Source organism: Macaca nemestrina, chromosome 20 (assembly GCF_043159975.1).
Source record: "Macaca nemestrina isolate mMacNem1 chromosome 20, mMacNem.hap1, whole genome shotgun sequence".
Classification (NCBI taxonomy): domain Eukaryota; kingdom Metazoa; phylum Chordata; class Mammalia; order Primates; family Cercopithecidae; genus Macaca; species Macaca nemestrina.
In genome coordinates, this window is record NC_092144.1 from 48,865,246 (window position 1) to 48,891,394 (window position 26,149).

The 26,149-nt window shown below is 41.3% G+C and overlaps 2 protein-coding genes and 1 long non-coding RNA gene across 3 annotated transcripts in view; all 3 read left to right on the forward strand.

Moving 5' to 3' along the window:
• LOC112429124 (uncharacterized) overlaps window positions 1–26,149 on the forward strand; it is a 139,178-nt gene that overhangs the window by 102,181 nt on the left and 10,848 nt on the right. The window lies entirely within an intron of this gene.
• Window positions 1,270–19,170, forward strand: LOC105495357 (placental protein 13-like). Its single transcript, XM_011764794.2, has 5 exons — window positions 1,270–1,394; window positions 3,375–6,310; window positions 8,551–8,627; window positions 9,091–9,301; window positions 11,094–19,170. The coding sequence occupies exons 2-5, from the start codon at window positions 6,296–6,298 to the stop codon at window positions 11,208–11,210; spliced, it is 420 nt and encodes a 139-aa protein (XP_011763096.1). The 5' UTR covers window positions 1,270–1,394; window positions 3,375–6,295; the 3' UTR covers window positions 11,211–19,170.
• Window positions 1,391–3,355, forward strand: LOC139355290 (small ribosomal subunit protein uS14-like). Its single transcript, XM_024797122.2, has one exon. The coding sequence runs from the start codon at window positions 1,775–1,777 to the stop codon at window positions 1,943–1,945; it is 171 nt and encodes a 56-aa protein (XP_024652890.1). The 5' UTR covers window positions 1,391–1,774; the 3' UTR covers window positions 1,946–3,355.

Here is a 26,149-nt window from a genome sequence, read left to right on the forward strand (position 1 = left end):
CCTGTAGGTAATAAGAAATAGCCAACACTGTTACAGCTTTGTCCATCAACTTCCACCACGTTCTGTGAAGACAGTGCAAGTGTGGAGAGATGTCTCCGTGACCTCAATGTCTGTCTGCAATTAAGGGAGATCACCACACTCTCCATTGTTGAGGAATCCCTTTTCTATGTGACCATAGGATCTCCAGAGCCTGCTAACAGCATGTCCTCTCCTCACACTTTCCCCTACCCTTGGTTGCTAAAACATCACCAAACTACCCAGGATTTCTTTGGTTCTTGCTTTAAGGGGGAAAGAGAAAGTGGTCATCCCCAAGAGGACCTGAGGAATTCTATGGGAAGCATCCAGAAATCAAAGAGGAGAAATCTTCTTGTGACTCCAGGAGTGAGTGACAATGTGCCTAGAATGTCTTAGGAGTCATTAGGTACAGCATCCTTCTATGGCACGTCGTTGACGTCAGTGACTCTGAAACAAAATCCTTACCCAATCTCAGATGACTCACTGCATTGAAATGTTAGGTAGCTGTTTACAGCCACACAGGTGTACCTCGTGGCTTTAGGGAGAAATTTTGTAACTTGAGGACAATCTGGGGGAATTTCCTAATTCTTTCCATTGTTCTCAGGATATTTGTTGTATATAAACATGGTGCTTGGCTCTATACAGACTTCCATGCAGGAACTTTAGAAAAAGACACATGTCTGGTGTGAAAATTTTAATTCAAGCAATCATTAGGTAATCATAGGAGTCCAAAGATTTCTCTTAAAGAACTCTAATTTTTGATATTTAAAAACAACTGCGAGATTTTTCTGATGTTTGTGGCAGAATCCTGGAATTTCTATTTGGAAACAAATAGTCATGGGTTTAGACCAGAAAATATGTAGTTTATTGTTTGGATGGACACAATTCATACACATGGACACAGTAAGCAGACCTTGCTTTGCTGCTGTTTCACTAGGCATTGCAGCACAGCAAACCTCCCAACACATATTGACTTAGAACAATCATTTATTCTGATCTTTCTCAGTTAACTGGACTCATGTGGGTGGTAGATTATGTGGTGAGAGTCTCGTTTTCTGAAGAATCTTTTAGGCTGGAATTCCAGAGGATGCTTCATTCATGTCTGACTCAACACTGGGGCTGGGTGAACACCTGGGGGCTGACTGGTTATTTCCTTTCCTACCTCACCTCCCAATCCATGCCTTGAATTCCCTCAAATCATGAGAGTCTCGTGGTTCTTGGACTGAATGAATGATGATTGGCTTCCACTAAAGAAAGCCTTCCAAAAGCTCAGGAAGAAGGTACAAGGCATCATAGGACCTAGCTTACAAAGGCAGACAGTGTCAGTACTGTGACATTGTATTGAACACAGTGAGCTATACAGACAGCCCACATCAAAGGTAAGTGATTCCACAAGCTGTGGTTATTTTGACATGTGGTCATGAGGGAGCATCCTTGGCAACTATTATCACCCAGTCCTCAATGGCTTACATGTTTCCCACATTCCAAAACCACTAATCCTGTAAGGAACCACTGAACACAACAGAACTACAGAAACAGGCTCAGATTGAAGTTCAGCATCTTATCATCTGATTAGGATCTGCTGTCCATGAGGTGACTACAAATTATCAGGTGTACTTTCTCTCAACATATGCACTAAAAGAATACATTATCTGCCCTATAGAAATCAAAATATTAGACTGAAACAGATATAGGAAAATGCAGTGAACACGCTTATTTTAGAAAAGGAAAAGATAATAAACAGCACTCTGAAAGCAAGATGGGTCACCAACAGCTTTACTGGAACCACCCACGAAAATTCAGCCAGGGTTCTCACTCTTGTTACATCTGCTCAAACAAGCATGGCCTTCTGTTGATATACTGTCTTGATATCTGCTGCTTGTGTTTTTATAAGTACTTGAAGGATATAGGTTTCATTAAGTTGGACTAAGTGATCTTCTTTAAATTGATAAGCAAAACATGCACCCAATGAATGAAACTGTGCTAGCTCATTGAACATAAATAAAAATTAAAACAAAGAGACAAATAAAAACAAACAAGAACAAAAAAGAAAATAGGCAGCAGTCACTGGTCCACATTATTGGACCCTATTTTCATCTTCTCTGAAAATGTTTCTCTGCAACAATTGGCTCCACCATCTATTGTCAGCTTCTTGAAGCTCCTAACAAGATTGCATAGTGACAGCCCTTTTCTTTCTACAAGAGCTGTGATCATTTAGATCATAGCACAGATAGAGGACCACTTAGGAGAAGATAAACAGTATATTACCTAAAAGCCAAACAATGCAGATTGAAGAGGGTCTCATCAAATAGCCTCTTTTTCTGCAGGGCCCATCTCAGGCATCATTTTGGTCATCCTCATCCTTTCTTCCCATGTTCATTGTCACAGCTTGTTCAACAGCAACCTTACTCATGGGTGTGCCTCTCTTTTTGCCCTCCTTTAACTTAACATCCAGTTACCTTGAGGTGTCAATGAACAGTAAATAACACATTCATGCCTCACTTCTTTGGTTCTTTAAAGTGTAAACTGAAATTTCCTGCCCTCTCACTGGAAAATCTCAGCTTCTTATTAGGTACACTGACCTCCATATATCATCCCTCTCACAGTTTTGGTCACTTCTCTGTTTTGTTGATGGATCATAGGCCCTCTCATCTGCATGGAATTCAGTTTTTGGGGGAATTAGGCAATTCTTGCTCAAAGTGGGTAAAGACTATCTTGGAACCCATGTCTTTCTTAGAATAACATGAGTTTGATTTCATATCTACATATCCCTGGATGATGCCCATTGTATTTGAATAACCTACAGGGTCCTACATGCTGCCCCTGCTAGACAAACACACAGTGACTGACTTTTCTTAACTGATATTCACCAGCTCAGTTCAGTTCACATAGTCCATTTGTTATACTCATCTTTATACTACCTACTATCCTGTGCTTATGGTGGCCAGGAGTGACGTCTCAGATAAAAAGAGAAGATATAGAGACCAGGAAGCGATGTCCAACAAACGAACTTTAATTTGCCTCTGGGGACCCGCTCAACATCTTTTTCATGCTCCTCAACCTAAATTCACTAAATATAGCATTCCCACTAAATATAGTATTACTCAAAACATAGAAGGTTATTCTGGACTCTAAAGCGTTGCCTTCTGAATGGTCTGTGGGGCTTTTTCAGTTTTTGCTGAAAGTCCCCAAAGAATAAATCTACTCTTTGAAAATGTCCTTGATGCCAAAGTCCATCAAAACTGTTTCCTCTGTGGTGCTGTCCGTGGTGCTGAACACTGGTGCTTCTAGGCCTGTATTTGCAAGTGAGCGGCCAATAAAACAGAATTAGGAGATAATTTTTTTGTTTTGTTTTGTAGTTGACAAATTGCAGCTCGAAATATGCATGATATATGGAGCAAGAATTGAATCTGAATTTTCAAACCACAATTTCTGCAATGCTCTCTATCACCACTTTTATTCAGCATAGTATTTGAAGTACCAGCCGGAGCGTTCAGCAAGAGAAAGCAACAAATGGCATCCAAATACAGAACGAAGTTAAACAACATGTTTACAGACATGATTCTATATCTAGAAAACCTCACAGTTCCCACCCAAACTATCATTAAGCTGGTAAACAACTTTCGCAAAGCTTCAGGATACAAAATCAATATGCAAAAATCACTAGAAGTCCTATATGCCAATGACAGCGAACCATAGGGCCGAATCAGGAATGCAATTCCATTCACAATTGCCATGAAAAGAATACAATACCTAGGAATACAGCTAACCAGGAGGTGTAAGATGGTACAAGGAGAATTACAAAACACTGCTTAAAGAAGTAGAGATGACCCAAACAAATGGAAAAACATTCCATGCTCATGGATGGCAAGAATAATGATCATTAAAACAGCCACACTGCCCAAAGAAATGTACAGATTCAACGGTATTCCTATTGCACTATCAATAACATTCTTCACAGAATTAGAAAAATCTATTTTAAAATCCATATGGAACCAAGAGTAAGCTGAATAACCCAGACAATTCAAAGTAAAAAGAACAAAGCTGGAAGCATCACATTACCCAACTTCAAGCTGTACTATAGCTTGAAGTAACCTAACAGCATAGTACTTGCACAAAAACAGACACATAGACCAATGGAACAGAACAGAGAGACAAGAAGTAAGGTCCCACACCTACAGCCATCTGGTTTTCGACAACGTTGATCAAACAAGCAATGGAAAAAAGATTCCTATTCAGGAAATAATTTTCGGATAATTAGCTAGTCATGTGCAGATGATCAAACCTGAACCACTTTCTTGATTATATAGAAAAATTAACTCAAGATGAGTTAAAGACTTAAATGTGAAACCCAAAACTATAAAAATCCTGGAAGACTATCTAAGGCAATACCATTCTGAATGTAGGAATAGGCAAAAGATTCATGACAAAGATGCGAAAGGCAATCACAAGAAAAGGAAAAACGGACAAATTGATCAATTTAAACTAAAAAGATTCTGCACAGCAACAGAACCTATCAACAGAACCAACAGACAACCTACAGAAAAGGAGAAAATATTTGCAAATTATGTATCTGAAAATTGTCTAATATCTAACATCTATAAGGAACTTTAACAACTTTACAAGAAAAGAACAAACAACCCCATAAAAAATGGGCAAAGGGCTGGGAGCAGTGGCTCTTGCTTGTAATTCCAGCACTTTGGGAGGCTGAGGACTGCTTGAGTCCAGAAGTTCAAGACCAGCTTCGGCAACATGGCAAAACCCTATCTCTATGAAAAATAGAAAAATTAGCCAAGTCTTGTCTCGAGCACCTGTAATCTCAGCTACTTAGAAAGCTGAGCTGGGAGGATTGCCTGAGCCCAGGCAGAGGTTGCAGTTAGTCGAGATTTCACCACTGCACTTCTGCCTGGGTGTCATAGTGAAATCCTGTCTCAAAAAAAGTAGACCAAGAACATTAATAGACAGTTTTCAAAACAAGACATACAGGTGGCCAACAAGCAAATGAAAAGAAGCTCAACATCCCTGAACGTTAGAAAAATGCAATCCCATTACTGGGATAGGTGTATACACTATTGTATACACAGAAGAATATAACTGATTCTGCCTTAAAGACATGTGAACATGAATGTTCTTTTCAACACTATGCACAATAGCAAAGACACAGAATGAGCCCAAATGCCCATCAAGGACAGATTACATACAGATAATGTGATACATATGCACAATGGAATACTATGAAGCCCTAAAAAAGAATGAGGTCATGTCTTTTGCAGGAACATGGATGGAGCTGGAGGCCATGAATCTTAGTAAACTAATGCAGGAACAGAAAGCCAAATACTCCATGTTCTCACTTACAATTGTGAACTAAATGATGAGACTCAGGGACACCAATAGGGGAACAACACACACAGAAGCCTACTTTACGGTGGAGGGTGAAAGGTGGGATAGGAGCAGAAAAAACAACTATTGGGTACTATGCTTAGTACCCAGGTGAAGAAATCTTATGTACCACAAACCTTATGACACGACTTTATCTGCATATGTACCCCTATAATAAAAGTAAAAAAAAAAAAAAAGAAAAGAAAAAAAACCAATCTCACCTTTCTCCCAGAATCTACAGGAGAAACAGTATCTCTGAAACTTTGTTTTACATGGACTCCAAGACAAAGCAGAGAATGTAGTTAGAGTCCAGGTATGTGACAGACAGATGAGAGTGACCCTCACATGGCAGAGCCAAGGGGCCTACTGTGAGGCAGGTTCATGCATTAACTTTCTCTACTTCTCTCCTGAGGATCAAGGTCAGGAGGATCAGACCTTCAAAGGCTCTCCCAGAACCTTTAAATGCAAAGAGAATTGCCTTCTAGGTCTAACGTCTTTTTCTAAAATTCCCAATTTACTTTTAGTCATTGTACAAATTGAGAGAATGTACACCTTCTGGCTAGATTCTGCACAGCGGAGAAAATGCTTGAGAGGCACAAAGAGAAGCTTTACAATCACTACCCCTCACTCCATCATCCTATCCCTGGTAACCCAATCCACAGCCTGGTACCTCCACTACTGTCATTTCCACTGCCTTACAGCAAACAGCTATGGTTGTGACAGAGTTTCTTCCTGACATCTGAGTCTTTCTCCTGCTACACGGAAAGCTTGCTGGGAGGGGCTTGGAATCTGGCATGAAGCCAGAGGGCATCTCTGAGTTGCAGCATTTAAATGATCCCACTCAGAGATTCACACAGAAGACTGGACACAATTCCGAAGAGTCACCCAGAAGGAGAGAACAATGTCATCACTACCCGTGAGTTGAAAAGGCACAGACTTTAACCATCTCAAGTCACATAAACCAAGAAAGAAACAGGGGAGATTTTCTGAGATGAAAATATGAGCACTCCTACTGCGAATGCTTTCCTGAGAGGTGTGGTTGTGTGGAAGAGAAACCCTGAGGCTGTGGTATCTGAGATGACTGTGGGGTGTGAGGTGGGGATCCTGGACCAGTGTAACCCTCTGTGAGTGTGTGGTGGTATCTGATGAGAGTGAACTCTGCTGAGATTAAGTGACTTTAGGTGGGAGGCAGATGTCCCACCAGGACGGGCGGGTGTGTGAGTGAGTGTAAGTGGTTGAGTGTGCTTTGTCTTCCTGTCTGTGATGTGAGTGTATGTTTGCTCACAGCCAGACCAGTGCATGGTCATCTTTATGTGCACAGTGAGCAGGTATGTGAAGCAGCTGTGTGTCTTTTCATGTGTGGCAATGTGGATCCCAGATGGCTTAACTGGTAGGGATCTTGGGGATTGTGAGTTACCAAGGACTAGTTTCAGGTCACTTATGAGAGCGAAATGTAGCATCAGTAGATGTCTTCCCAGTAAGAGTAGGGAAGAGCAATGCAGACTATGGGGGTGATGGTTCCTCAGGTGGGGACTGCACAGAGTGACCACTGGCTTTGGCTTCCCAAGCTTAGCTTCCTTGCCCCAGCTCAGCCTGTTCTTCCCATTGTGGAACAGGAGAGTGTTCAGACACTGATTTGCCAGGGAAGAATATTAGAGGCCATGGTTTCAGTGACTGAACCATGCGAAATATTCACGGTAAGCTCTGTCTGAACTGAAACTAAACTTGTTCCTCCACTCATGAAAGAAAAAGCTCTGTTTGAATTCAGACAGAGTTTACTGTGAATGTTACTCAACAAAGCAGCTGGGTTCACTGGCTCATGGCCATCACCCCACCAATTTGGGAGGCAAAGATGGGAGGGTAACTTGAGGCCAGAAGTTTGAGACCAGTCTGGGCATCATAGTGAGACCCTTTCTTTGAAAACCTTTAAATATCAGACTGGCAGAGTGGCAGGCACCTTTCGCCCCAGCTACACAAGAGGGGCAGATGTGTGAGGATCACTGCAGCCCAGGAGTTCGACGTTTCAGTGAGCTGTGATTGCACCACTGCATGTCAGCCTGGGTGACAAAGCAAGACCCTATCTCAAAAATATGGAAAAATCATCAACCACTTGTAGTAGTCGTAGAAATCAATCGTTCCCTCTAGTTATGTCCCTGACCCACAGGCTTCATATGTGCAAGTACTGAGGCTGCGCTGTCAGCAATGTGTCCCCTTCTGGGAAGGACGTCCATTGCCCTTGATGATTGTGATGCATGTGCCTCCCACACACAGGGGTTTCCTGTTCTTTCATCATTTCTCTTTCTCTCTTTTTCAACAAGTGTTGTTTCTCACTGGACTGAATTTCTTTTTTTTTTTTTTTTTTTTTTTTGAGACAGAGTCTCGCTGTGTCTCCCAGGCTGGAGTGCAGTGGCGTGATCTCGGCTCACTGCAAGCTCCGCCTCCCGGGTTCACGCCATTCTCCCGCCTCAGCCTCCCAAGTAGCTGAGACTACAGGCGCCCGCCACCACGCCCGGCTAGTTTTTTTTTTTTGTATTTTTAGTAGAGACGGGGTTTCACCATGTTAGCCAGGATAGTCTCGATCTCCTGACCTCGTGATCCACCCGCCTCGGCCTCCCAGAGTGCTGGGATTACAGGCTTGAGCCACCGCGCCCGGCCACTGGACTGAATTTCTAAATTCTGTCACCCTCAAGTCTTGTTTTCATTTTCAGAGTTGAAAATAAGGCAGGTCAATGTCTCAGGAAGACTCCCCTGTTCTGTTAGGTCACCCCTAACAGACCCTACACATGCCAGGGATTAGAGTAGAAGTTTTACATATATTAACTCCTCTGTTACTGAGAACACCCTACAAAGTAGGAATTTCTGACAATCCTTGTTCTGGGGAAACCGAGGCAGGGAGGGTTAAGTAATAGATCTAAGATTGCACTGCTAGTAAGCGTCAGAATGAGGACTGGAATCCAGGATGCCTGGCTCTTGAACAATTGCTCCTACCTATGGGTCCACCATATCTTCAGGAATATGGGGCCCTGACTGTGGTAGGGTGAAAGGGGAGAGGCCTCAGCGTCTGCCCTGTGATCTCTAACCTCCTGCACCATGGGAATCTTTTACAATAGGGGAGGCTGACCCTTTACCTCTCAATCACTCTCAATACCCTGGCAGGTACCATACACACTGCCTGTTTCCTTGTCTGTTGGTTCCTGCGTGATAATCACAGGGACACCGATCCTCACTTTTGTGTGAGTATTCCATGGTCCAATGGAGGGGGTGGAGGAGAGAAGGGTGAATATTTGCTAAGGGTGTGACCTTATGTGTGAGTGATGTGGAAATGTCTAGTTGGCATAATGAAGACCTCACGCAAGTGCACGCCCTGGAGACCCTCCAGCACCAGGCATGAGACCTGCAGCAACTGCATGTGGGCCAGCCATGGGGACCAGGGGAGGAGGACACTCAGTGAGTTGGGGCTGTGGCTCTTTATTAAAGGGCATAGAATTTCCAGGAAATGAACAGATCATAGGCCCAGGTCCCTGACTGGTGCTCAGTTTTTGTCTGGGGATGAGGAGCACAGCATCTCTCTGCCTGGGAGCACGAGGAGCTGAAGCATCCCCACAGGGACCAGGACTGCAGGGATTTGTGTGTGTGTTGAGTGTGTGTCTGCACTATGAAGGAACCTGCCCAACGTGCTGTGTGCTTTGACCTCAGCAAGGACCCACAGCTGGAGGTGAATTTCTACACTGGGACGGATGAGGACTCAGATATTGCTTTCCAATTCCGACTGCACTTTGGTCATCCTGCAATCATGAACAGTCGTGTGTTTGGCATATGGAGGTACGAGGAGAAATGCTACTATTTGCCCTTTGAAGATGGCAAACCATTTGAGCTGTGCATCTATGTGCGTCACAAAGAATACAAGGTGAGTACCTCAGGAGCTTCCAGCACTGGAGCTCTGTGGGCTCCTAGAGGAGGCAGCTTTCATTGACCTGGTGCCACCAGTCCCTCGGGGCCCATCTTCCATAACTACTCCTGTTTCAGATTTTCATCACAGAGCACCCTCTGCTTGCACTGCCATCCTCTGCTCTTTCCAAAATCTGACCAACATCAAGGTCGGCTCACCTGCCATTTCCCCCAAAGTGGAGAATCTGTCTTTTCCCATAGTGCTCATTTCTACTTCTGCCATTCTTTAAATTTTCATTTAGCTGAATGTATACAGTATACTTAAGAAAAAGGTGATTTTAATCATTCAAAAATTGTGTCCTTGTCTAACTTTTGGGTCCCAATTCTACTCATAAGAACAGCATTACTAGAGTTCCGCTCTTCTTCAGAAAGAATTTTTTTTTTTTAATTTTTTTGAGACAGTCTCACTTTGTCATCCAGGTTGGAGTGCAGTGGTGTGATCACAGCTCATTGCAAACTCCACCACCCAGATTCAAGCGATTCTCTTGCTTTAGCCTCCCAATAGCTGGAATTACAGGTGCATGCCATCACACCTGGCTAACTTTTGTATTTTTAGTAGAAGCGGAGTTTCACCATGTTGGCCAGGCTTGTCTTGAACTCCCGACCTTGCGTGATTTGCTCACCCTGGCCTCCCAAAATACTGGGATTACTGGCATAAGCCACTGTGCTCAGCCTTTCAGAGGAAACCTTTGCCTATGGACGGATATAGATATGTCTATGATTTCATTTGTTTTTAAGCAAATCCCGGTATAAGTTGCTCTACACATTACACTTCAGGAATTAAGTTGATTTGTTGACAAAGAATATATCTTCAAGGCACTATCAGTCCATGGTGCCACTTCAGTTTTTAATGATTGCATAATATTCCATTAAAAAGTTTACCCAAAATTATTGAACTTGACCCTTGTTTGGGCATTAAAGTTTTTTCCAGTATTTTGCTCTCATATATGATGCTGTATTAAGTTTTATAGTCAATCCTCTTGTCATTACTAATTTCCCAATACTTATACTGGAAGATAATTAGAAAAAAATGAAAAAACCAGCTCAAAAATATGTAAATTTTAAATTAGAAAAATTTGCATTAAGAAGGTGACTTTCTCTATAGCCTCAATATAAGGAATATATCCATACTTTTTGGTTTTCTCTAATGAATAGGCCAAAAGATTCACATCTTATTCAGAGTCAAGTGAGGGCTCTTTTTCTATGCTTAAAAGTTGTTGAAGATAATATCCTATGTTTTACAAGACCTGTCCTCCCTTAACTCTCTAAGAATCCTGGGTTTCATTCTTTGCCACTACCATCTCAGATGTAGGCTACTCCAAAGAGGAACTGTGCCATCAGTAGTAAAAGGCAGTCACAGTTCATGGAACTGAAAAGTATGCACTCAATGAACATGGTCTAGCAGTAGCCCTGTGGCAGGTCCTGTGTGAGATGCAGGGTCTCAAGTTCCTGAGACACAGTCCCTGGTGATGGGGATCTTCCAGGTTGGAAGGGAGGCTGAGTAAACAGGGTCTGTGTGACATGGTGTATAACTTCACTAGGGGAATGAGAGAAAACATTAGAAATAAAATGAGTACCTGTCTCAAATAGGCACAAAATGTAGCCTGTAAACAAAAATGTGTCTACTAGGTTCACTTTTGTGTAACTAGGAGTTTTCGTGGGGAAGGTTATTTGTACTAGGTCAGAGAGGAGAAAGGGCTGAAAACCTGTTTGGTGCCTACTGTCTTTCTGATGCATTTTTCCTCTTGTAGGTAATGGTAAATGGCCAACGCATTTACAACTTTGCCCATCGATTCCCGCCAGCATCTGTGAAGATGCTGCAAGTGTTGAGAGATATCTCCCTGACCAGAGTGCTTATCAGCGATTGAGGGAGATGATCAGACTCCTCATTGTTAAGGAATCCCACTTTCTACCTGACCATGGGATTCCCAGAGCCTGCTAACAGAATAATCCCTCCTCACCCTTTCCCCTACACTGGATCATTAAAACAGCACCAAACCCCACATCGTTGGTTCTTGCTTTAAGAGGGGAAAAGAGGAAGTGGTCATCCCCAAGAGGGGCCAGGGCATTCTATGGGAGGCATCAGGAAATCAAAGGGGATAAACCTTCCTGTGACAAAGGGAGTGAATGACAAGGTCCCTGGAATGTCTGAGAAGACATTAGAAACAACATCCTTCTATAGTATGTAGTTGACGTCAGACAGTCTGAACCAAAATCCTTACCCAATGTCAGATGACTCACCGCACTGAAATGTTAGGTAGCTGCTTACAGCCACATAGGTGTACCTAGTGGCTTCGGGCAGAAGCTGTAACTTGAGGAAAATCATATGGAATTCCTTAATTTTTTTCATTGTTCTCAGGATGCTTATTGTGTAGGCACATTGTGAAGTTTTCAATCTAAGTAGTAGGGAAATACTGGAGCCCAGTGTTTTCCTTAAAGAATCCCAATTATTCTTATTTCCAAATATTCAAAGATTTTCCCATTTTTTGTGGCAGAATCCAGGGGTTTCTCTTTGGAAATAAATGGTCATGGTTGTAGATCAGAGAACATGTAGATTGTTTTTTTTTTTTTTTTGAGACGGAGTCTCGCTTTGTCGCCCAGGCTGGAGTGCAGTGGCCGGATCTCAGCTCACTGCAAGCTCCGCCTCCCGGGTTTATGCCATTCTCCTGCCTCAGCCTCCCGAGTAGCTGGGACTACAGGCGCCCACCACCTCGCCCGGCTAGTTTTTTGTATTTTTAGTAGAGACGGGGTTTCACCATATTAGCCAGGATGGTCTCGATCTCCTGACCTCGTGATCTGCCCGTCTCGGCCTCCCAAAGTGCTGGGATTACAGGCTTGAGCCACCGCGCCCGGCCGAACATGTAGATTGTTATTGGAATAGACACAGTTCATGCACATGGACACAGTGAACAGACCCTGCTTTACTGCTGTTCCAGTGACAAATTGTAGCATAACAAACCTCCCAACACATATTGACTAAAATCAATCATTTATTTTGATCTCTCCCAGCTTTACAGGTTTATTGAACTCATGTGAGTGGTAGGTCATGTGATGGGAGTCATGTTTTTAGAGAAATCTTTTAGCCTGGGATTTCAGAGGATGCTTCACTCATGTCCAAGTCAACACTAGGGCTGAGTGAACACCTAGAAACTGGCTGGTTATCTCTTTCACTACCACACCTTTCCATTCATGCCTTGAATATGTTCAAATCAGGAGAGTCTCATGGTTCTTGGACTTAATGAATGGTGATTGGCTTTCAGCAAAGAAAGCCTTTCAAAAGGCTCATGGAGACAGTACATGGCATTATAAGACCTACCTTTGAATGGCAGACAGTGTCACTTCTATAACTTTACATTGACCATGGTGAGTCACATAGACAGCCCTAATCAAAAGGAGAGGACTCCACAAGCTGTGGTTATTGTGACTGTAGTCATGAGGGGCCATCCTTGGCAACTAGTTCCATTCAGTTATTACTGGCTTATATACTTCCCACATACCAACAACACTAACCCTGTAAGGGATCTCTGAAGGCAATACTACAACAGGAACAGGCTCAGAGTGAAGTGCAGTATCTTATCTAATCAGGATATGGTGTCTATCAGGTGACTAAAAATTATCACTTGCAATCTCTCTCAACGTGTGCACCAAAGGGACATACCATCTGCTTTATACAAATGAAACCAAAAAGACAAAAAGAGACAGGAAAAAGGCAATGAACACACCTACTTTAGAGGGGCAAAATAAAATAGACAGCACTCACTAATCCATATCACTGGTGAAACCAACCAGACAGCTATTTTCATTTTCTCTAGGAATGTTTCTCTGTAGCACTTGTCCTCGCCCTCCATTCTCAGCTGCTTGGAGTTCCTACCAAAATGGCAGAATGACAGACCTTTCCCCAATAGAAGAGCTGTGATTATCTGCTTCGTAGCATGTATGGAGAACAACTTAGGAGAAGAGAAACAACATATTACTTAAAAATCAATGAAGGCAGATTGAAGAGAGTCCCACTAAATAGCCTCTTTGTTTGCAAGGGCCATCTCAGGTGTCATTTTAATCATTCTCATCGTCTCTCCCCATGTTCATTGCAACAGTTTCTGCAACTCCAACCTCACTCGTGGGTATGCCTCTCTCCTTACCTTTCCTTTAACCTAACATCCAGATACCTTGAGATGCTAACGCACAGTGAATGACACTCTTCATGCCTCTCTTCCTGTTTCTTTCCAGTATGGAATGAAATTCCCTCCCCTCTCAGTGGAAACTCTTGGGTTCTGATTAGGTACACTCTCCTCCTTACACCTTCCATTTCACAGTCTTGATCACTTCTCTATTTTGATAATGGATTATAGGCCCCATCACCACCACAGAATTCATTTTTTGGGGGAATTATGTAATTTGTGCTCTGAGTGGATGAAAACTATCCTGAAACCACTGGCTTAATGAGCAGAAAATGACTTGGATTTCACATCGACTTGCTGCTTGCCCAGCAGTCATTTTATTTGAATAACCGAGATAATTTTACATGCCAGCCCTGCCAGGCAAACACACAGTGACTACCCTTTCTTGAATGATATTCACCAGCTCAATGCACTTCCTGAAGGTCATTCGTTACATTCATCCTTATTCAGCTGCTACTCTGTGCTCATGGTGGCCAGGAATGACATCTCAGATACAAAGAGATTACATAGAGTCCAGGGTGAATGTTCAACTAATAATTTTTGAATTGCCTCTGAAAATCTACTCAACATCTTTCCTCCTCCTGCTCAATCAAAATTCATTGTCTTCTCCCAGCAAATTTGGGATTGCTCAAAAAGCAGAAACTCTTTAATGAACTCTAAAGCCTCCTCATCTCAAAGGTTTTTTGGTCTTTCCAGTTATAACTGAAGCCCCCAAAGAATAAATATACTCTGTGATAATAATGTCCTTGATGTCTAACTCTGTCAGCGTTGCGATTCCTCCGGGATGCTATCCGTGATGGTGCTAAACATTCATGTATGTGGGCCTCTATTTGCAAGTGAGGGGCCCAAGAAGATGGAATAAAAAGGAAATTTAAAAAAATTTTCCCCAATTTATTTATTTTTACCATTCTTTAACTTTTCTTTTAAGTTCAAGTGTACATGTGCAGGTTTGTTGTGTAGGTAAACCCCTTGTCATGGGTGTTCGTTGTACAGATTATTTCACCATCCAGGTACTGAGCAAAGCAAAAAGTAGTTATTTTTTCTGCTCTTCTCCCTCTTCTCACCCTCCACTCTCAAATAGGCCCCAGTGTTTGTCATTTACTTCTTTGTGTTTATGAGCTCTCATCGTTTAGCTTCCACTTATAAGTGAGAACATGAAGTATTTTTCTTCTGGTCCTGCATTAATTTGCTAAGGATAATGGCCTCTAGCTACATCTATGTTCCCTCAAAAGACATGACCTTGTTCTTTTTTATGGCTGCATAGTATTCCATGGTGTATATGTACCACATTTTCTGTATTCAATCTGTAATTGATGGCACTTAGGTTGATTCCATGTCTCTGGTATTATGGTTTTATTTTGCATTTCCCTGATGATTAGTGATGTTGAACATTTTTTTCATATGTTTATTGGCAGTTTGTATATATTTTTGTCTTTGTACTGATATTTTATTTTATTTTTACTTTTTAAAACTCATTAGTTTAGTTTATTTTTTCCCATGTTATTGTGATACAGATTGTATTTGGTTACATAAGTAATTTCTTTATTGGTGATTTGTGACATTTTGGTGCACCCATCACCCAAGCAGTATATACTGCATCATATTTGTAGTATTTTATCCCTCATCCCCCTCTCACACTTCCCCCCAAGTCCCCAAAGCCCATCATATTATTTTTATGCCTTTGTGTCCTCATAGGTTAGCTCCCACATATCATTGAGAACATATGATATTTGTTTTCCATTCCTGAGTTACTTCACTTAAAATAATAGTCTCCAATCTCATCCAGGTTACTGGAAATGCTGATAATCCATTTCTTTTTGTGGTTGCACAGTATTCCATTGTATATATATGTGTGTGTGTGTGTGTATGTGTATATATACAATGGAATGTGTGTGTGTGTGTGTGTATATATATATATATATATATAAACTTTTTAAAAATCCATTCATTGATTGATAGACATTTGTGTTGGCTCCACTATTTTGCTATTGTGAATTGTGCCACTAGAAACATGCATGTACAAGTATTCTTTTTGAATATTAACTTCTTGTCCTCTGGGTAGATACCCAGTAGTGGAATTGCTGGATCAAATTGTAGTTCTACTTTTAGTTCTTTTAAAAATCTCCACGCTGTTTTCCATAGCAGCCATACTAGTTTACATTCCCAACAGCAGCATAGAAGTATTTCCTGATCACCTCCTCCACGCCGAAATCTTTTTTTATTTATTATTTTTAATTATGGCCATTCTTGCAAGAGTGAGGTGGTATTGCATTGTTGTTTTGATTTGCATTTCCCTAATAATTAGTAATGCTGAGCAAGTTTTCATGTGTTTGTTAGCCATTTGTATATCTTCTTTTGAGAATTGTCTATTCATGTCCTTAGCCCGCTTTTTGATGTGATTTTTTTGTTGTTGTTGATTTTTTCGAATTCTTTGTGGATTTTGGATCTTAGTCTTTTGTCAGATGCATAGTTTGTGAATATTTTGTTTCCCACTCTGTGAGTGGTCTGTTTACTCTGCTGATTATTTCTTTTGTTGTACAGAAGATATTTAGTTTATTTAAATAGATCTCATTTATTTATTTTTGTTGCATTTGCTTTTGGGTTCGTAAATGTGAATTCTTTACCTAAGCCAATGTCTAGAAGAGTTTTTTCAATGTTATCTTCTTGAATTCTAATGTCTTCATGTCTTAGATTTAAGTCTTTGATCTACCTTGAGTTGATTTTTGTATAAGATGAGAGATGAGAATCCAGTGTCATTCTTCTACATGTGACTTGTCAGTGTTCCCAGCACCATTTACTGAGTATGGTTTTCTTCCCCCACTGATATGCTTTAGGTCTGTGTTCCCTCCCAAATCTCACATCAAATTGTAATCCCTAATGTTAGAAGAGGGACCTGGTGGGAGTTAATTTGAACATGAGGGTGGATTTTTCCCGTGTATTTCTTATGGTAGTGAGTCAGTCCTCATGAGATCTGGTTGTTTAAAAGTGTAGCACCCCCTACTTCACTCTCTCTTCCTCCTACTCCAGCCATGTAAGATGTGCCAGCTTCTCCTTCACTTTCCACCGTGCTTGTAAGTTTCCTCCGGCTTCTCCAGCCACACTTCCTGTACAACCCGTGGAATCATGAACCAATTAAACCTCTTTTCTTTATAAACAACCTAGTTTCAGGTATTTATTTATAGCAGTGTGAGAATGGACTAATACCAAAAATTAGCGCCACAAGAGGGGGGTTTCTATGAAGATAACTGAAAATGTGGAAGCAACTTTGGAACTCAGTAATGGGCAGAGGTTGGAATAGTTTGGAGGGCTAGAAAAAGACAGGGAGATAAGGGAAAGTTTTGAACTTCCTAGAGACTTGTTGAATGATTGTGAATGAAAAGCTAATAATTATATAGGTGGCATTTCCCCCATGCTCTAGGGATCTGTGGAACTTCAAACTTGAGAGAGGTGATTTAGGGCACCTGGTAGAAGACATTTCTAAGCAGCAAAGCATTCAAGGGTAGCCTGGAAGCTTCTAACAGTATATGGTCATATGCATGAGCAAAGAGACGATCTGATAATGGAACTTATATTTAAAAGGGAAGCAGAGCATAAAAGTTTGGAAAATTTGTAGCCTGATCATGTGGTAGAAAAGAAAAACTGGTTTTTTGGAGAGGAATTCAAGTTTACTGCAAACATTTGTACAAGTAAAGAGGAACCAAGACAACGAGGCATCCCAAGCTGCTCCAGCTCCAGCAGTGGCTAAAAGGGCCCCAAATATGTCTCAGGCCGCTACTCCAGAGGGTGTAAGCCATGAGCATTGACAACTTCTATGTGATTTTAAGCCTGTGGGTGCACAGAGGGCAAAAGTTGAGGCTCGGAAGCCTCTGCCTGGATTTCAGAGGATGTGTGGAAACTCCTGGATGTCCAGGAACAGATCTGCTGCAGGGGCAGAGCCTTCATGGGGAACCTCTACCAGGGAAGTGCATAGGGAAATGTGGGGTTGCAGCCCCCACCCAGAGTCTCCACTGGGGCACTGCCTAGTGGATCTGTGACAAGTGGGCCACCATCCTCCAGACCTCAGAAAGTAGATCCACTGACAACCATATGCTTAGAAAAGCTGCAGACACTCAAAGCTAGCCTGCGAAAGCAGCCACGGGGTCTGTACCCTGCAGAGCCACATGGGCAGAGCTGCCCAAGGCCTTGGGAGGCTGCCTCTTGCATCAGTTTTGCCTGCATATGAGACATGGATTCTAATAAGATTATTTTGGATCTTTAAGATTTAATGACTTCCCTGCTGGGTTTCAGATTTGCAGGGGCCTGTAGTCCTTTTGTTTTGGCAGATTTTTCACTCTGGAAAGGGAGTATTTACCTATTGCTTATACCCCCATTGTATCCTGGAAGTAATTAACTTGTTTTTGATTTTACAGGCTCATAGGTTGAAGGGATTTGCCTTGTCTCAGATGAGACTTGGGACTTTGGGCTTTTGAGTTAATGCTGAAATGAGTTAAGATTTTGGGGGACTGCTGGGAAGGCATAATTATATTTTGCAATGTGAAAAAGATGTGAGATTTGGGAAGGACCAGGGGTAAAATGATGTGGTCTGGGTCTGCTTCCCTGTTCAAATCTCACATTAAGTTGTAATCCCCAATGTTGGAGGAAGGGCTTGTGGGGAGATAATTGGATCATGTTGGGCAGATTTCCCCCTTGATGTTCTCATGACATAAGTGAATCTCCAAAGATCTGGTTGTTTAAAAGTGTATAGCCCCTTGCCCTTTGCTCTCTCTTTCTCCCACAGTGTAAGAGGTGCCAGCCTCTCCTTTGCCTTCTGCCATAATTGTAAATTTCCTGAGGCCTCCACAACCATACTTCATATACAGCCTGTGAAATTGTGAGCCAATTAAACCTACTTTTTAAATAAATTACCAATTTTCAGGTATTTGTTTATAGCAGTGAGAAAATGGACTAACACACCCACTTCATGTTTTTGTTTGCTTTGTTGAAGATCCATTGGCTGTAAGTATTTGGCTTTATTTCTGGGCTCTCTATTCTGTTCCATTGGTCTACATGCCTATTTTTATACCAGTACCTGCTGTTTTGGTAACTATAGCCTTGTAGTATAATTTGAAGTTGGGGAATGTGATTTTTTAAGGTTTGTTCTTTTTTCTTAGTATTGCTTTGGCTCTGTGGGGTCTTTTTTGGTTTCATGTGAATTTCAGGATTGTTTTCTCTAGTTCTGTGAAGAATGATGATGGTGTTTTGACGGAAATTGCATTAAATCTGTAGATTGCTTTGGGCAGTATAGTCATTGTCACAGTGTCTTACCCATTCATGATCATGGGGTGTGTTTTCATTTGTTTGTGTCATCTATGATTTTTAAGACAAGCTCTGGCTCTGTGGCCCAGGCTGGAATGAAGTGGTGTGATCATGGCTGTCTGCAACCTCAAACTCTTGGGCTAAAGTGACTTTTCTGTCTTGGCCTAACAAAGCACTGAGATTAAAGGCATGTGCCACTACACTCATACCCATGGACCATTGTTCTAAAACAAAACAAAACAAAAAAAGTTTATTAACCCTGAGGGTAGCCTCCAGAGTGCCACTGCACTCCAGCCTTGTGAACAGAGTGAGACTGTGTCTCAAAAAAAAAAAAAAAAAAGAAGAAAACATTAAACATACAATGTTTTTAAGATTTATTTATATTGTAGCATGTATCCGCATTCCTTCTTTTTGTAGCTGAATAATATTCCATTTTGTGAAGATATCACAATTTGTTTATTCATTCAGCAGTTGATGGACAATTGGGTTGTTTCTACTCTTTGACTATTGTGAATAGTGCTTCTATGAATATTTATGTACAAGTTTTTGTTTGAACCCCTGAACCATAAAACTATTTTCCACAGAAGTGATACCATTTTACATTTCTGTCACCAATGTATAAGAGTTCTAAAAATTTTCTGTATCCTCACCAACACTTGTTTTTTTCATTTTTAAAATTATAACCATCCTCGTGGGTGTGAAGTAGTATCTCATGTTTTTTTTGTGTGTATAATTTTTCTATTAATTCTTTAATTTTTTATTTCCATAGGGTTTTGGGGGAACAGGTGATATTTGGTTACATGAGTAAGTCCTTTAGTGGTGATTTGTGAGATTTTGGTGTGCCCACCTCCAGAGCAGTATACCCTTAACCCAATTTGTAGTCTTTTATCCCTCACCTTCTTCACATCCTTTCTCCTTGAGTCCCCAATGTCCATTGTATCATTCTCATGCCTTTGCATTCTTATAGCTTGGCTCCCACTTATGAGTGAGAACATACAATGTTTAGTTTTCCATTCCTGAGATACTTCACTTACAATAATAGTCTCCAATCGCATCCAGGTTGCTGCAAATGCCGTTAACTCATTCCTTTTTCTGGCTGAGTAGTATCGCATCACATATATGTATGTGTGTATATATATAAATATATATATGTTTCTTTATCCATTCATATATATATATATATATCAGTTTCTTTATCCATTTATTGATTGATGGACATTTTGACTGGTTCCACATTTTTGCAATTGTGAGTTGTGCTGCTATTAACGTGTGTGTGCAAGTATCTTTTTGTACAATGACTTCTTTTCCTCCAGATATATACCCAGTAGTGGCATCGCTGGATCAGATGATAGTTCTACTTTTAATTCCTGAAGGAATCTTCACACTGTTTTCCATAGTGATTGTACTTGTTCACATTTCCACCAGCAGTTAGAAGTGTTCCCTTTTCACTGCATCCACGCCAACATCTTTTAATTTTTAATTTTTTGATTATGGCCATTCTTGCAGGAGTAAGGTGGTATCTTTGTTTTGATTTGCCTTTCCCTTATCATTAGTGGTGTTGAGGAGTTTTTCATATGTTCGTCGGTCATTTGTATGTCTTCTTTTGAAAATTGTCTGTTCATATCCTTAGCCCACTGTTTGATGGGATTGTTTGTTTTTTCCTTGCTTATTAGTTTGAGTTCCTTGTAAATTCTGAATATTACTTCTTTGTGGGATATGTAGATTGTGAAGACTTTCTCCTACTCTGTAGGTTTTGTTTATTCTGCTGATTGTTCTGTCTACCATGCAAAAGTCTTTAATTAAGTCCACTTATTTATCTTTGTTTTATTGCTTTTGGGTTTGTGGTAATTAAATCTTTATGCGCAGATGTGACAGGCAGGGAGGCATAAAAACCTTGCTTGCTTCCTTAGCTGGAAGGCTGTTAGCCTGGGTAAGTTGTCAGCCCTTGTCATCCACTGCCTGAAAACAAACTCAGTGATGCTGTGGGTGGCACAATTGGAGTGAGACCCATCTTTTGGGTTGCATGGGAGCTGGATGAGGCCTATACCTGCTGGCTTTCCCCCACTTTTCTGACAATCTGTATGATATCACAGAGGCAGCCATAACCCACCTGGGAACATAACTCCATTGACCTGGGAACCACACCCTGAACCCTCACTGCAGCCACAGCAAGCCCCACCCAAAGAGCCCAAGGAAGGTCTGTGCTCAGAAACACATAACTCTGTCTCCATCTGATGGTCCTTCCTGACACACCATGGGAGCTGAAGATAGAGGTTATGATTTTGATTTGCATTTCCTTTGTGACCAATGACATTAAATATTTCCTTGTGTGCCTGATGGTCGCCTGTATCTTTTTGAAGAAATGTCATTTGCTTATTTTAATATTGTGTTGCTTGCCTTTTTGTTTAGTTATGAAAGTTTTTCATGTATTCTGGATACTAGACACTTGTCAAGTAGATGATTTGCCAACATGTATTTTCCATTCTGCAGGTTATCTTTTCACTCTATAATGTTTTCTGATGCACAAATTTTTAAAATTTTGATAAGGTCAAATTTGCCTTTTTTTTTATTGCTCATGCTTTTGGTGTCATATTGAAGAAACCATTGCCAAATCCAAGACAAAGAAGATTCACCCTTATATTCATTCTAAGTATTTGGCAGTTTTATCTCTTACCTTTGGGTCATTGATCCATTTGGAGTTATTTTTTGTATATAGTATAAGGTAAGGGTCCAGCTTCATTTTTTTTACATGTGGATATTCAGTACAAAAAAACCTTTATGACAGGTTTACCTGTATAACAAGCCTGCACATCCTGCACATGTACCCCTGAACTTAAAACTTAAAAGTTTAAAACAAACAAAAACCCCACAAAAACCAAAAACCATTTTTTCAAGAGACAATGTCTTTCCACGTTGAATAGTCTTGGCACTCTTGTTGAAATAAATTTACAATAGATTTTTAGGTTTATTTCTGAACTCTCAATTCTTGTTCCATTGGTCTGTATGTTTATATTTAAGCCACTATCCATACATTTTCATAACTGTAGTTTTTTAAAGCAGTTTGTGAAATTAGGAAATTGAGTTAGCCAACTATCAGAGCATTAACTTTGACGTCTAGGATTTGTTGAGACCATGCATCAGTTTCCATTGCAGTTGTGCCATGTTTTTTGAAATTAGATCCTATGTGTGAGTTTCAGCACTCTCTTCCCTGTGCTTTTCAGATGTGAGGGTTTCTTTAAGTGCTATCATCAAGAATGCCTAGTATTCAAAGTGTGCCTTGAATTGGTAGTTGTTTGGAATGAATGTGTCTCTCTTCTTTTTTCTTTCATTCTTTCTCTATTATTTTTTAATAAAAAGAATTCCAGTGCAGTTAAAACCAAACCAAGTACTTCAACAATCCCATGATTACCATTGTACCCCTACAATTTTAGTTCCACAGCTACTGGAGCCCAATGCTTCACCTTCTCTCAGCACTTCCTGCCAATAAAGCACAGGTAACTATGCTTAGTAATTTTTATATGAATAATTATAATACTAAGAAATACTTAGTAATTTTGATACCAAGTATGTCATGGGTAATCACTGCTTCACTTATCAGCAATGGGTCTTTACTGTGATTTGCCCAATAAGAGATTTAGGTTCCCATTAGAGGGTCCAGCTTTCTATGACTTTTTCTGGCATAAGCTTGGTTTCCACCCTTCCCTCCAAACTATGAAATGTTTCTTAGTACTCTCTGCCCAGAATAAAAATGGAAGTGTTTGTCCATCTGCCCCCATCCTCAATTGTTAAAAAGTCATCCTATTGGCATTAATTCTCCCACAATTCTGGTTTGCAGATGCATGGATGCTGAGGGTATTTTTGCAAGAATCCTATTCCACCACCTCAAAGAAGCCCAGGGCTGGAAAGAGGAAGGTACTGGAAAGATAGCTACTAAGGAGAGACACTGTCAGTGTGCACCTGCATGAAGCTTGTGAAAACCGGTTAGGACCTGGTCACCTTAGTAATGGCTGGATGAAGTGGTGGGGCTGAGAGGATATCATGTGGTACAAGAAAAGTGTAGGGAAAAGAAAGAGAGATCAGACTGTTACTGCGTCTATGTAGAAAGAAGTAGACATAAGAGACTCTATTTTGTTCTGTACTAAGAAAAATTCTTCTGCCTTGAGATGCGGTTAATCTGTAACCTTACCCCCAACCCTGTCCTTGCAGAGACATGTGCTGTGGTGGTGGTGACTCACGGTTTAATGGATTTGGGGCTGTGCAGGGTGTGCTTTGCTAAACAAGTGCCTGAAGGCAGTATGCTTGTTAAAAGTCATCACCATTCTCTAATCTCAAGTACTCAGGGACACAAACACTGTGGAAAGCCGCAGGGACCTCTGCCTAGGAAAGTTAGCTATTGTCCAAGGTTTCTCCCCATGTGATAGCCTGAAATATGGCCTCATGGGAAGGGAAAGACCTGATCATCCCCCAGCCTGAAACCCATAAAGGGTTTGTGCTGAGGAGGATTAGTAAAAGAGGAAAGAAGGCCTCTTGGCAGTTGAGATAGAGGAAGGCATCTCTCTCCTGCCCCTCCCTGGGCAATGGAATGTCTCGGTGTAAAACCCAATTGTATGTTGTATTTACTGAGATGGGAGAAAACTGCCTTAGGGCTGGAGGTGGGATGGGCTAGCGCTAATGCTGCTCTTTATGCACTGAAAACGTTTATGGAGGTGTTTGCATATGCATATCAAGGCACAGCACTTTTCCTTAAACTTATTCATGTCACGGAGATCTTCATTCATATGTTTTTCTGCTGACCCTCTCCCCACTATGACCCTATTGTCCTGCCACTTCCCCTTTTCCAAGATGGTAAAGATAATGATCAATAAATACTGAGGGAACTCAGAGATCAGTGCAGGCGCGGGTCCTCAGTATGCTGAGAACAGGTCCCCTGGTCCCACTTTTTCTTTCTCTATACTTTGTCTCTGTGTCTCTTTCTCTTCTCAAGTCTCTTGTTCCACCTGATGAGAAATGCCCACAGGTGTGGAGGGGCAGGCCACCCCTTCATCTGGTGCCCAACGTGGGTGATTTTCTCTAGGGTTAAGGTATGCTCGAGCATGGTCATTGAGGACAAGTCGATGAGAGATTCCCGAGTAAGTCTACAGTCAGCCTTGCGGTAAGCTTGTGTGCTCGGAAGAACCTAGGGTAACAATGGGGCAAACTAAAAGTAAATATGCCTCTTATCACAGCTTTATTAAAATTCTTCTAAAAAGAGGGGGAGTTAGCATCCCTACAAAAAAAATCTAATTGCGCTGTTTCAAACAATAGAACAGTTTTGCCCATGGTTTCCAGAACAGGGAACTTTAGATCTAAAATATTGGGAAAAAATTGGCAAAGAATTAAAACAAGCAAGTAGAGAAGGTAAAATCATCCCCCTTACAGTAAGGAATGATTGGGTCATTATTAAAGTAGCTTTAGAACCGTTTCAAACAGAAGAAGATAGCATTTCAGTTTCTAATGTCCCTGAAAGCTGTGTAATAGATTGTGAAGAAGAGGCAGGGATAGAATCCCGGAAGGGAATGGAAAGTTCACATTGTAAATATGCAGCAGAGCCAGTAATGGCTCGGTCAATGCAAAATGTTGACAATAATCAATTACAGGAGGTGATATATCCTGAAACACTAAAATTAGAAGAAAAAGGTCCGGAATTAGCAGAGCCATCAGAGTCTAAACCACGACGGCCAACTCCTCTTACTGCAGCTCAGATGCCTGTAACGTTACAACCTCAAATGCAGATTAAGCAAGTACAAACCCCAAAAGAAGATCAAATAAAAAAAGATAGAGTCTCTGTCACGGCAGTGCCAATCCAAATACAGTGTCCACAACATCAGCTGGTAGGAAATAAGACCCAGCTGCCAGTAACCTATCAGTACTGGCCGCCAGCTGAACCTCAGTATCAGCCACCCCCAGAAAATCAGTATGGACAGGCAGGAACGTTTCCGGCCCCACAGGGGAGGGCGCTATAGCCTTAGCTGCCCACTATGAGACTTAATCCTACAGCACTGCCTAGTGGACAGGGTAGTGCATTACATAAAATTATTGATAAGGCAAGAAAACAAGGAGATATTGAGGCGTGGCAATTCCCAGTAATATTAGAACCAAGACCACCTGGAGAAGGGGCCCAAGAGGGACAGCCTCCCACAGCTGAGACCAGATATGAGTCCTTTTCTATAAAAATGCTAAAAGATATGAAAGAAGGAGTAAAACAGTATGGACTCCACTCTTCTTACATGAGAACATTATTAGGTACCATTGCCCATGGACATAGGCTCATTCCTTATGATTGGGAGATTCTGGCAAAATCATCACTCTTACCCTCTCAACTTTTACAATTTAAGACTTGGTGGATTGATGGAGCACAAGAACAGGTCTGAAAAAACAGGGCTGCCAATCCTCCAGTTAACATAGATGCAGATCAACTATTAGGAACAGGTCAAAATTGGAGCACTACTAATCAACAAGCAATAATGCAAAATGAGGCCACTGAGCAAGTTAGAGCTAGCTATCTGCCTTAGGGCCTGGGAGAAAATCCAAGACCCAGGAACCACCTGCCCCTCATTCAATACAATAAGACAAGGTTCTAAAGAGCCATACCCTGATTTTGTGGCAAGGATTCAAGATGCTGCTCAAAAGTCAATTACCGATGAGAATGCCCGTAAGGTCATAGTGGAGTTGATGGCATACGAAAACGCCAGTCTTGAGTGTCAATCAGCCATTAAGCCATTAAAAGGAAGGGTCCCAGCAGGATCAGATGTAATCTTAGAGTAGGTAAAAGTCTGTGATGGAATTGGAGGAGCTATGCATAAAGCTATGTTTATGGCTCAAGCAATCACGGGAGTTGCTTTAGGAGAACAAGTTAGAACATTTGGGGGGAAAATGTTGTAATTGTGGACAAATTGGTCATCTAAAAAAGAATGGCCCAGCCTCAAATAAACAAAGTATAACTATTCAAAATACTGCAACAACAGATAAAGAGCCACCTGACTTATGTCCAAGATGTGAAAAAGGAAAACATTGGGCTAATCAATGTCATTCTAAATTTGATAAAAATGGGCAACCATTGTCAGGAAATGAGAAGAGGGGCCAAGCTCAGGTCCTGCCACAAACAGGGGCATTCCCAATTCAGCCCTTTTTTCCTCAGGGTTTTCAGGGACAACAACCCCCCACTGTCACAAGTGCCTCAGGGAATGGGCCAGTTACCACAATACAGCGATTGTCCCCTGCAGCAAGCGGCAGTGCAGCAGTAGATTTATGTACTATACAAGCATCTCTGCTTCCAGAGGAGCCCCCACAAAAAA

Excerpts from the sequence above, each read along its gene's own strand:
- LOC139355290 (XM_024797122.2), top strand. The coding sequence starts at position 1,775 with ATGGGTCACCAACAGCTTTACTGGAACCACCCACGAAAATTCAGCCAG.
- LOC105495357 (XM_011764794.2), top strand. Across the intron at positions 8,628-9,090 it reads ACACCGATCCTCACTTTTGT|CAAGGACCCACAGCTGGAGG; the intron begins GTGAGTATTCCA and ends CTTTGACCTCAG. Across the intron at positions 9,302-11,093 it reads TGCGTCACAAAGAATACAAG|GTAATGGTAAATGGCCAACG; the intron begins GTGAGTACCTCA and ends TTCCTCTTGTAG.